Genomic DNA, 12,031 nt, shown 5'->3' with positions numbered 1-12,031 from the left:
TGTATAGAACTTGCTTTGAAACTAGCATTTATGAGAGTAGGTTCACATGCCAAAGTAGATAACTGCCTGGTACAAGTGAAATGTGACATTGCTCTCCAACTAACTATGACAGAAAACAATAATGAAAAACAACAGTGACCCAGGGCCACAACTAGTCTGAAGCAAAATTGTCAATATAACTGCAACATGATACATGATGTGTGGGTTACTTGGCTACTGTCCTTTGCACAGGGAGAATAATGTGCATGTGTGTGTGTAGACGTGTGTAGTGTACATGAAGGGTGTGATAATTCATATGCCATGTGCTCAACTTTGAAAAGTGACACGCCACTTTTACATTAGACACCTTCTTTGTTAACATCGTCAGTCACTACTCTTCCATCAGGGTACCTGTTCCACCTTAATGTCACATCAGTCACATTCATGTTCCTCAGCTGCTGTGTGATCTGAGGAGGAGACGACTTGAATTAGAAGAAACAGCTTGACATTCATTATATCCCCATGTAGATTTGTTGATTTGCATTTAGCCTGGAAAACCAACATGCAAATGTGGCTAAGCAAAAGTAAATCTCCTCTGGATTTTGTTTGGATACAAGACAGATTAAATGACAAATGTAAATGTTCCCTTTGACTCACTTGCTTTAAGATGTCCTCTTCCACTTCAGGGTTGTTATGTTCCAGCACTAAGTCTTGTGAGCTGATCCTAACTTTAATGATCCTCACAATAGGACCTGATAATGACACAAACACGTTTCATCATGACCTTCATGACAGGCCAAGACACAGTAGGATGTAAAGTGTTCTGTGCTGTTTCCTGCTGTTTTACAATATTTCTATCATAGGGAAAATAAACATCAGCACTGTCAAATTACAAGTTCAAATTTTAGATTCAAATTAGAATATCAACCATCACCAACAAAGAGGAAATGAAGTGGTTTACTCACAGTTACAGATGGAAGCACTCGATCACATAGGAGCGCTCCCCATTTACCAGATTCACTCTTCACCATAGCAGCACAGCGGTCTGTAGCCATGTTACTTCTGCCCTGTCTCCAGTATCTAAATGAGGAGTAGGTCCCGTCTGACCATGTCCATGGTCCTCTGAAGAGGCCGACCCACACCCTCAAGTCTCCAGCTACTTTCTGAATGATCTGGCTTTCAGCCTCATTCCTCACACTGGCCAGGTCTGTGTGATGTGTCCTGCAGTAGTCCCGAGCATCAATCCAAGTTACCATGTTGTTAGAGAGAACATACTGTTGTTCACCAAGATTTTTCCCTGAATGAAAAAGGAGAGATAAATGCCACTTATTGTGTTGCACCTTGCTGAATGTGTGCAGGATTGCGTGTCTCTGTGGTCTCTTTGTCTGCAGGACACATTGGACCTCATGCAGTAAGATTAAATTCTGACCAACCTTTTTCTGTTTTGCTTGCACCAGTGACCCTGAACAGATCCAGCAAACAAAAGTAAACTAGAAAAAGCTTTTCCAAGAATGGAAATGGTGTGAATGCTGAAAGCAGCTGAACACTGTTGCAGAATTAGCAAACAGTGCAAGCAGTGATCACCATACAAATGTTTGACTGAGGTAGGAATCGAACCCACAACCTCATGGTCAGTAGACTTCCACTCTGCCTCAAAGCCACAGTATACACACAGTTACAGAGACTGTTGTCTGCTGATGAGCTGCACTCTGTCTCACTCTGAAGTTAACGAGCCCAAAGCTGCACCTGTTGGAAACACAGTGTGTCAACACCAAGAAAGCTTGAGAGTCAAGCTTGAATGACTTAGAATGAAAATGTCTGTGAATTTCAGGCTGAGAGCAGCAGTTTCAACATGAAGCAAGTTATCAGAAGTCAACAGAGGACGACTGGGAAAATAATTCACTATAATTGTTGTTGAGGCAAGATTTGAACCAGGAATCGAACCCACAACCTCATGTTCACTAAACCTTTACTCTGCCGCTTTGCCACAGAGAGCACAGACATAAGCATGTTGCCATTGTAATGTGATGATGTGCTGCAAACGGTGGCAGTAGCAATTAATGCGTCTCTTAACGAACACCTGTAACCAATTGAGGGTGGGGGAGGGGAGCAGAATTCAACATGACATAAAAAGAGTGCTCCCCTTGAATTTGAACCAGTGACCTTGGGGTTGGCAAGCAGCCACCTTACCCACTGGACTACAGACAGAGTTGTGGAGAAGAGAGGTTGAGACTTTGATGAATGTGAGATTTTTCAATGATGCTTAAAAAAAGCAGAAAATAGTATAAATGAGCCACAACAAGTAAGTAGAGGACCTTTTTGTGACTTGTGACTATTTTTTGATGAAATCAAACAAAGTATAATGCCCATTACAGTGAATTAAAAAGTTGAGCTCCTGCTACTCTGCTGTGAAAAAAAATGCATTGGGCTGAATGGCAGAGAGAGAGCACCCAGGCTGCATTTAAAAAATATTTTAAACTAGAAAAAACATTTCCAAGAATGGAAATGGTGTGAATGCTGAAAGCAATGCTGAATGAGCTGAAGAAATTGTTGAAACAATGCTGAATGAGCTGAAGAAAGAAAGAAAGAAGAAAAGGACAGAAGGAAAGAAAGAAAATGGGAAGGGTAGATGGAGAAAGAAAGAAAGAACAAAAGGACAGAAAGAAAGAAGACACAGAGAGAAGGGTAGATAGAGAAAGAAAAAGGTAAGAAAAACAGAATAATAGAACATAAAGAGAATAGAGAATGAATGAAAGAGACAGAGGAGTAGTAAGAAAGAAGGAAAGATATTGGGGTGGATAAATGAAAGAGAGAGATATACAGAGAGCAGTAGAAAGAAAGAAAGAAATGGGGTAGAAACATAGAAAGAGAAAAGGAGTAGAAAGAAAAACAGAAAGAAACAAAGAAGTAAAAAGAAATGGGGTGAAAGAAAGAAAGAAGAAAAAGAGAGAGGGGGATGATAGATAGAAATAGGTAGATGGATGGATGGATGGATAGGGAGGGAAAGATAGAAAGAAGTTATGTAAAATACAAATGAAGGAGTAAAAGAAAGAAAGAAAAAGAGAAAAAAAAAGAGACAAAGGGTTTATAGATAGATAGATAGATAGATAGATAGATAGATAGATAGATAGATAGATAGATAGATAGATAGATAGATAGATAGATAGATAGATAGATAGATAGATAGATAGATAGATAGATAGATAGATAGATAGATAGATAGATGTTAAAGATAGATGTTAAGGGTCACATTTTAGACCTTGTGTTTTCACTTGGCCTAAACATTGAAAATGTGTCATTGGAGGATTTACATGTGAGTGACCACAGCTGTGTACGCTTCGACCTCATCTTTGCTCGGGATCCTCCGCCCCCAAAGATGAAGGCCCGAAGGCGGATCATTACCCAGGATGTTGTCGAGAGGTTTTCTGCTTCATTTGACCCTCGTTGTTTGTCAGGATATGATGATCCAGAGGTTCTTATTCAGTCTTTTAATAGTCATTGTTTAGCCATTTTAGATGAAGTGGCACCTGTGAAGTCCAACTTTGTCTCTCAGAAAAAGCACAGTCCCTGGTTCAATGACTCCATCCAGAGTTTTAGAAGAAAGTGTCGGAAAGTAGAGCGCTTATGGAAATCCACCTACCTTGAGGTGCACAGGCTCCATCTAAGAGAACTCAGGGCCTCTTTAAATGAAATGTTGAAAACGGCCAGAACCCAATATTTTTCGAAGTTGATATCCTCAAACAAGAATAATCCCAGAGTCTTGTTTGATACGATCAACTCCATTGTTTCTCCCACTACCCCCCACGTCCCTGTATTTTCTAAAACAGACAGCAATGACTTCCTTCATTACTTTGTTAATAAGATAAGAGACATAAGGTCCACCATCCCTCCATCAATTTGCCTCAATGTTGTCTCTGATCGGTCTCCCCCTCATATTTGGTCCTCCTTTAAACCTGTGTCACTACAGGATGTCACTGCTTTACTTAATAAAATGAAACCCACATCATGCCCTACTGATGTTCTCCCTACTGTCCTGCTCAAGAAAGTCTTCGATTCAACTGGCCCCTGTATCACGGAGTTAATTAATTCCTCACTTTCAACAGGTGTGGTTCCTAGCTTTTTTAAACATGCCATTGTGGAACCTACACTCAAAAAGCCCAGTTTGGATCCATTACAGCCAAAAAACTACAGGCCAATTTCTAAATTGCCTTACATATCCAAACTACTAGAAAAAACTGTAGCGGAACAACTCACTGTGTTTTTAGAGAAACATGAGGTCTTAGACACATTTCAGTCTGGTTTCCGCAATAAGCATTCCACCGAAACTGCACTCCTCAAAGTCTCCAGTGACATCTTGATGTCAGCTGACTCTGGTGAACACACAGTCTTGGTTTTGTTAGACCTATCATCAGCATTTGACACAGTTGACCACAACATCTTGATTAATAGACTTTGTGATCTGGTTGGGATGTCTGGTCTGGTTTTAAAGTGGTTCTCCTCTTACCTTTCTGAGAGAAGTTTTAGTGTTTCTGCTAATCATATCATGTCTGAAACCACAGGGCTGCCATGTGGGGTACCCCAGGGCTCTGTCCTAGGACCTGTCCTGTTTCTGTTATATTTACTTCCCCTTGGTCAGTTAATCAGACAGTTCAAGAATATTTCATATCATCTTTATGCTGATGATATCCAATTGTACTGTTCATTCAAAGCGACTGAGTTACACAAACTGTCTTCCTTAACTCATTGAGTGCCAACCACGTAATTTCTCGTTTTTCGTTCCCATGCGTTGAGTGCCAAAAACGAAATTTTTCGTTTTTTGCTTTTTTTTTAAATTATGAAAATAGACACTTTAATACACATTATATGTAAATTTGGGGACTCTACGACGAGGAGAACTGAAATAGATGACGATCAAAGTCACATGACAGCTCATGATCTGGAAGTTTTTATCATAACTCAGCTTCTGCAAACGGAGTTCTGCATGTGGATGCAGCGCAGCTGCGCCGCAGCTGCTCTGCTCTCACCCGCGAGGCTGCAGCAGCTGGGAGCTGAACCAGGAAGCTCTCAGCCCACTGTCTCGCCCGGTCTTCATCTGGAGCAACACCGTGTCCTCCCCAAAGTCCTCCCGCGGTAAAATCTGATGGTCTCTGGACCAAAGCAGACCGGCGTCACCGACCTGTACCACAGACGGACCGCGACCACCGGCGGGACCGGTGTTCGCGAGCCGCTGTGGCCGGCAGAGCCTCACGTTCCGCGGCGAGAGGCTGTGACACGGCACGGTGCGTCTGTGTTATTGCTGTTTAGTGGCGCCCCCCCCCGCCCCCGATGGTGGTTTTGTGAATAGAACAACAATTGTTGTGTATATTTATCTTATACGAGCCCTTTGATCCAGAAATGCGAGTGTCTGAAGAGCGACAGACACAAACAGCGCACCTTTCATAAAAGACGCTCTATCTCCTTTTCTAGAAAAAAAGGAGGGATTTTGGTGAAACCCAGCCATGTTTAGCTTGACTTTTCTCAGGAACGGAGGCACGTAGAAACAAACGGTTTGTGGCCATTTGAAGGATAAAGTTAAACCTTTCAAATGAGCTACAGTATGTGTTGGTGGCAATAATATAGAATACACTATGGCTCTAAAATAAAAAGTCAAATATGGTCTAATTTGCCGGTACACTTGACTAAAACTTTGGAAAGGAGCGCGGCACTCAATGAGTTAATTAACTGCTTGTCGAGCATCAAGCAGTGGTTGAATGAGAATTATCTACAGCTGAACTCAGATAAGACAGAGACACTAATCATCGCCCCTGATAGCAGTATTCCGCAGATCAAGCAGTGTATTGGTACCTTAGGCTTGTCTGTCCTACCTAAGATCAGGAACTTGGGCGTTACATTTGATACAGCAATGTCCTTGGAGCACCACTCAAAACTTTTAACAAAAAACTGCTTCTTCCAACTAAGGAATATCTCCAAGCTAAGAACTCTGGTGTCAAAGGCTGAGTTGGAAATGATTATCCATGCTTTTATCTCGTCTCGTTTAGATTATTGTAACAGTCTTTTTACTTGTTTTAATAAGAAAGAGCTTGACCGTCTCCAGGTTATTCAGAACTCCGCCGCAAGGCTTTTAACTCACACAAACAGAAGGGCACATATCACGCCTGTTTTAGCCTCACTGCATTGGTTACCCTTGCATTTTAGAATACATTTTAAAATTTTAGTTCTCACTTTTAGAGCCTTACACGGTCAAGCTCCTTCTTACCTGTCTGATTTTATACAGTTCTACACCCCAACCCGCAGTCTGAGGTCCTCTGACCAACGGCTTTTAGTTGTTCCGCACACGCACTTTAAAACCAGAGGTGACAGATCTTTTCCTGCTGTAGCTCCTAGGTTGTGGAACACCTTACCCTTTTCACTACGCTCTTTGGATTCTGTCGATACTTTTAAAAAGAACTTAAAGACCCATCTATTTAAACAGGCATTTGGTTAACCTGTGGGTCTTTGTATCTATGCTTTTCTTGTATGTCTTTTATCTTGTTTTGTTTTGCTCTGCTTTGTTGCTATTGTTTTGACACTGTGAAGCACTTTGTGGTTTCTACCTGTGAAAGGTGCTATACAAATAAAGTTTATTATTATTATTATTATTATTAAAAGCTGCGTCCTATGTCCCAGGCTCCACCTGTAATTGTACTACTATTAATAGAGTTGGAAAGACTAAACGTCTGAACTTAAATTCATGAGAAAAATACAAATTGTTGGAGATGTTTACATCAAAAGTATAAAATAATTGAGAGGTTGATGAATGTGAGCTGAAAACCTGTGTGTGTGTGTGTGTGTGTGTGTCTGACGGTCTCTCTGTCTGCGTGTACATGTGTAGAAAGCCACAGAACTCCTCTCTCCCTAATGATCTGATTGATTGGCAGCCTGCCCTCAGAAGTTACCATGGCGACTCAAGTAACTGCTTACATTTTACTGTGTGGAACAGTGTGTTTGTGTATGTGTGCATGTGTGACTGTGTGTGAGTGTCTGTGTGTGTCTGTGTGTGAGTGTGATGCCTGTGTTTGTGCGTGGACATCCTCTGTCAGTCTGGTTTATCATGTGTGTGTGTGGGGCTGTGTTTAAAAACATCTTAACGAGCAGCCAGGCTGCACCTGCACTGTTCTATTTATAGACATGATAACGAGCTGGCCACTACAGCTGGACCAACTGCACACAGAGCAGAGCAGAGAGATTTGAGCTCGGAGCAGCTTCTGAAAACAGCCCAGAAAAAGAGAACCGTACCTCTTATCAGAATGTGGCCATGACTACTGGGGCAAGGAGACCTTCCTGAGCACATTGATGTGCATTAAATGTTTGTAGGGCAAAAACTTTTCTCAGGGTCGCAAGGTAGAAAAGGGGGGCATTTCTGCTTTTCTAAAAAAATCAGCTCCTACTTTTATATTGAAGTGGATGAGCCACTGGAGCGGGTCTAGCTGGACAATTAGGCTCATAGAGACAATTCTGTAAGTCTGTCTGCTGTTTTGAACACATTAAATGAGACACGACAAGTGTGGCTACAAACCAGTGAGGAAATCATGTGTCTAGAGTTTAATTTGTGGCCGTGCTGGCAATTTATCCAGAAAAAATCCTGAATGTTTTTTCGATCCCTCTCACTCTAGCGATGATGTCACTCACTCTAAGCCCTGCTCGTTAGACGCAACACACACCCATTATAAAGCTGGATTTTGTCAAAAAACTTAATGATTTTAAAGCGGCCAAATATCAGAAACTGTTGAAGATATCAATAAGCTGAGTCATAGAGGAATACTTAAAAAGTTTGTCTACAGCTCAGAATTTGAATGAAGTCTCTAGCTGAAAGTATGTGGACACTTTAAAGGCTGAAAGAAGTAAGAAGATTTGAAGAGTTTCAAGACTGTTCCAATGCATTCTCTATGGGGGAAAAAAATCTGAAATAGTTGAATATTGCAAAAAGTATGAATAGTTGAAAAGAGAAAAGACATAGCACACCTGTCCCGAAAAGGCTGAACATTTTGATATTTGAATTGTTGAAATAGCACAAAGTATGAAGGACTAGTTACATGACGAAGAAAGGCAGAAAATGGCCGAACCGAATAACAACTAATTATTCTCTGAGTCTCTGTGCATTTTTGACGGCATTGTGAGACAGAAGACAAGCGTGGCTACAAACTGTTTCCAAAATCATGAGTGTAGAGTGTCATTTGTAGCTTTGCTGGCAGTTTCAGAAGAAAAGTTCCAGTCGCTTTTTTGGATCTCCTGCACTCTACGATGATGTCACCCACTCTGACCCAACCCCATACACACTCATTGAAAAGTGTGAAATTTGTCAGAAATCCTCATGTGCTTTTAAAGGATTTATCTCAAAAACGGTACAAGCTATGAAAAAGTTGTAAATACAGGATGAATACATTAGAAGTTTGTCTACAGCTCAGAATTTGAATGAAGTCTCTAGCTGAAAGTATGTGGACGCTATAAAGGCTGAAAGAAGTGAGAAGATTTGAAGAGTTTCAAGACTGTTCCAATGCATTCTCTATGGGGGAAAAAAAATCAGAAATAGTTGAATATTGCAAAAAGTATGAATAGTTGAAAAGAGAAAAGACATAGCACACCTGTCCCGAAAAGGCTGAACATTTTGATATTTGAATTGTTGAAATAGCACAAAGTATGAAGTATGAAGTATGTGTGAATGCTTCCAGCATTCACACTAATAAGAGTTTCATACTGCACTGACAAATGAAACAAAATATATAAATACTATAATAGTCTGTGTGTATCTACAAACTTGCTTGCATGCATTTGAATGTGTGATGCCAGAATGAGCATGAATGACACTCACCATCATAGCAAACCGAGTAAAACTTATTTAAACAGTGAGTTTTATACAGTTTCCCATGTTGGAAATAACCACAGTCCCCTTTTTGATTCTGACCCCCAACCAAATAATTTCTTTCTCCCTCTTTGTAGAAATCTTTGTCTGCCAGAGACCAGTGCCATGTCTTAGTTGTTCCTGTCTGAAGTCCTATCCACAGGCCGTCATCATATTTGTCCTCAACATCTCTAAGGCCTTGTCCATACGAGCCCGGGTATTTTTGAAACCGGAGTTTTGCTTCGCGTCCACACCAGTGGTGTAATAAAAACACTCCGTACACACGCAACCGTGAAATCCGCTACCAAGTGACGCAATGCACGTGTGGAAGGCTGTTTTAACCAATCAAAATACAGTGGAAACCGCTTGGATCAAAAGGCTTGGGGCGAAATCATTTCTATACAAATGCTGTTTAAATAATTCGTTATCAAGAAATCCGCTTATAGTGTTCATTTTTGGTCATTTTATGGATGAAAACATGCGCAAAAACCATTTCAAAACTACGTGTTATTATAGCTTTATTTCACAGACTCCAAGTCCAACAATTAAATAGGTATTAATTAATTTAATAAAAATGTGTAGCCTATTTATTTTATTTTCGGCGGTGTCCCTTTGACGTGCACTGCTGCAGCAGCCTGCACATGTTGCTGCGCTGTGTCTTGACTCTTGTGCTGTGTTGTTGTGTGCTGTGTTGTTGTGCTGTGTGCATCACCTGGCTGCTGAGCCACATGACTGTCTGTCGGTGCGGCGCAACTCTTTATCACTGGCTGTTGTGTATGTCAAAACATGGATGAATGAAACATGATATCCACTTTATATCGACCGCGGACGTCACGTATACATTTTCGGCTTTTGGCTCGTTCCTCATCTCCGCATAGGCTCTTTTTATCACTACATGACAGCAGCGCGACCCCCCCTCCCGTCGTACCCGGTCTGACAGTGACATAGGCTATTGCCTGTTCATTCATGAAAATCATCCCGAAAAGCTCTCAATCAAACAAGGTGGGGAATAAGAAACTGCGGCGCTACTGTCGTAGTTCTGTCATTTTAAAAACAGCTGATCTGTAGCGTCACTTGTTACTGTAAATGATGCTGTGTGGAAAACCAGCTGTGGTCTGTGATTGAGGGTGAGTTTGGAGCTGACAAGAGGATCGTCCTGACGACCGTTTCGTTATATTTTTCTCATCGAAAAACTATACAAATAGCCTAGCATTTAGATGATGTAAAAAAATAAATAAAAAAAAAGTGATAAAAATCCACTTTGTCACCTCCATTTTTGCGAGCTCACCTGCAAACCGCTGCAAACAACCTCTGCAGGCTGGCAGTGTTTACATCAGCACGTGTGCAGCTATGACGTAAACGAGTAAAACAATCACGGTTGCAGTGTCCACACGCACCCGGTGAAACCAACCCCGGCCGAAAACCCCACCCTGGACTCCGGTTTCAAAAAACCACGGTTTCAGGGTTCCAAAAGCACGGTTGCATGTGGACAGGACATACAACCGGGAACATACGTTCACGGTTTCAAAAATACCCGGGCTCGTGTGGACTAGGCCTAAGAAGCCTTTCCATCTCTTCCATGTCATCAATGGTGGCCAGGTCCAAACAGTTCTCTCTGCAGTAGCTCTGAGCCTCAGACCAGGTTTTTGAAGTCGTCACTACAACATATTGATGCTGAGGGACACATGAATCCAGAGAGCAGAGTCCTGGGGAAGAAATACCAGAAAACTTTAGCTGTGAGTTACATTTACATTAACTATAAAGAGTACGGTAATACTGACCTGATAGAAGCAGAGTTAGATGTGAGATCCTCTCCATAGCTGTAACAATGTCCATAACAGAGGAAAGAGGATTTACTTCTTCAAACTCTAGAAATGTAGAATATGCCTTCAGAAGGTAGCCACAATGATAAATTGACTTTCTGCTGCTCTGCAACGTTGTACAAAGTAAAGCATCAGTCACTCTGCCAGTCACCTCAAGGATAAAACTGGTTCATTGGTCGAGAGATAGTTCATCTGCTTATTCCACCTATAACACACACTTTGCATTCAGCCTTTGCTTCACAAATCAGTCAAACCCAAGACTTGCCCTCACACAAAGTTCAGTCGTCTCTGCCCGACTCTCCTTCATCCAGAAGTTTGCCTGGCAATTAACCGTGCATTTCATTTTCATTTTTATTTGGACCTAACCAACTCACATTTCCCCCCGCCCAGGGTTAGCACCCGCCGATCAGCAGTTGGTTAGGTCCAAATAAAAACTGTGTTTTTCCTGCACTTTGAGGGGCTGGAAAAAATTATATTATAGTGAACAATGGAACTGTGTATTTTTTTTCAGGGAAAACCTCTATTAGGCCGCGAAAATAGGCCGTTTCTTTGGGTCTGTTCACAACACTGTAAGTTGTAAATCTCTGGGCAGGGCTATTATGGGCTGGCGTTGCTAACGGGAGGAGTGCAGAGAGTCTGCTACTGCAATTAAAGTACTTAGGGGCTATTTGTAGATCATACAACCCCACTTTAAAAAAAATGCTAAAAAAATTAAAAAAAAAATAAAATTCTGTGAGAGACTGTGGCGGGCCCAAACGATGGGAAACACTGTTACCAGCATATCAGTGTCCATATCTCCAGCTGGAGTCACAATGTGGTGGTCCCGTCAATGTGAAAAGGCCATGCAGTGGTCTGTGTTCTCTGACATCTCCCAAACATTTATCACTTCCTGATTTCAGTCATGTGATCATGAGACACCATGTGACCCTGTAGAGTGTGTGAGTGTTACCACTGAGTGTGTCAGACCTCCTACCCAAATCCCCACATCTTTAATGTTGCCAAGTACTTTGTTGAATTCTTGAGTACTTCTTCTTGAGCAAATGGACACCATAACCTTCCACTATGCTTCACCAGAGTCCACACCAACCTCCAGCCCTGCCTTTGCTACTGGCCCTGCTGACAACATCTCTTCTCCAGTGCCCAAAGTCTCTGCCCCCAATCCTACAGCGGCTACCTTTGCCCCCCTGTATTACCATCCAACTGTGACCCCTCCTGGACCAGGCTGGGGGCTAAACCCAAGTCTCTTACCACCTCCACTCCTCGAGAAACATGCATCCTGGTCCCTTGTGAATGGGAACAGAAGAAACACACTGCCTCCTCGAGCACCCCACCATAACATCCAACTGGACAA

At 41.9% G+C, this 12,031-nt stretch overlaps 1 protein-coding gene across 1 annotated transcript; it reads right to left on the bottom strand.

The window, feature by feature from the left end:
- Positions 1 to 338: 338 nt before the first annotated feature.
- Positions 339 to 10,675, bottom strand: LOC146971520 (secretory phospholipase A2 receptor-like). The gene is made up of 6 exons (XM_085802383.1): positions 10,639 to 10,675; positions 10,413 to 10,563; positions 8,828 to 9,048; positions 941 to 1,276; positions 637 to 731; positions 339 to 446 (listed from the first exon to the last, which is right to left on the bottom strand). Exons 1-6 carry the CDS (start codon positions 10,673 to 10,675, stop codon positions 339 to 341), a joined length of 948 nt encoding a protein of 315 aa, XP_085658509.1.
- Between the last annotated feature and the right edge of the window lie 1,356 nt (positions 10,676 to 12,031).

This window comes from Trachurus japonicus, chromosome 16 (genome assembly GCF_045865225.1).
Source record: "Trachurus japonicus isolate A0001 chromosome 16, Traja_1.0".
In the NCBI taxonomy this organism is placed as follows: domain Eukaryota; kingdom Metazoa; phylum Chordata; class Actinopteri; order Carangiformes; family Carangidae; genus Trachurus; species Trachurus japonicus.
Note: the sequence above shows the minus strand (reverse complement) of the source record. Positions and strands in the feature narration are given on the sequence as shown.

Bases quoted from the DNA above. Each gene is read 5' to 3' on its own strand.
- LOC146971520 (XM_085802383.1), bottom strand. From the start codon at position 10,675: ATGGAGAGGATCTCACATCTAACTCTGCTTCTATCAG. The intron at 9,049-10,412 runs GCCTAGTCCACA...ACAAGGCCTTAG, and splicing joins GAGATGGAAAGGCTTCTTAG to AGATGTTGAGGACAAATATG. The intron at 732-940 runs GTAAACCACTTC...TGTCATTATCAG, and splicing joins GCTTCCATCTGTAACTGTGA to GTCCTATTGTGAGGATCATT.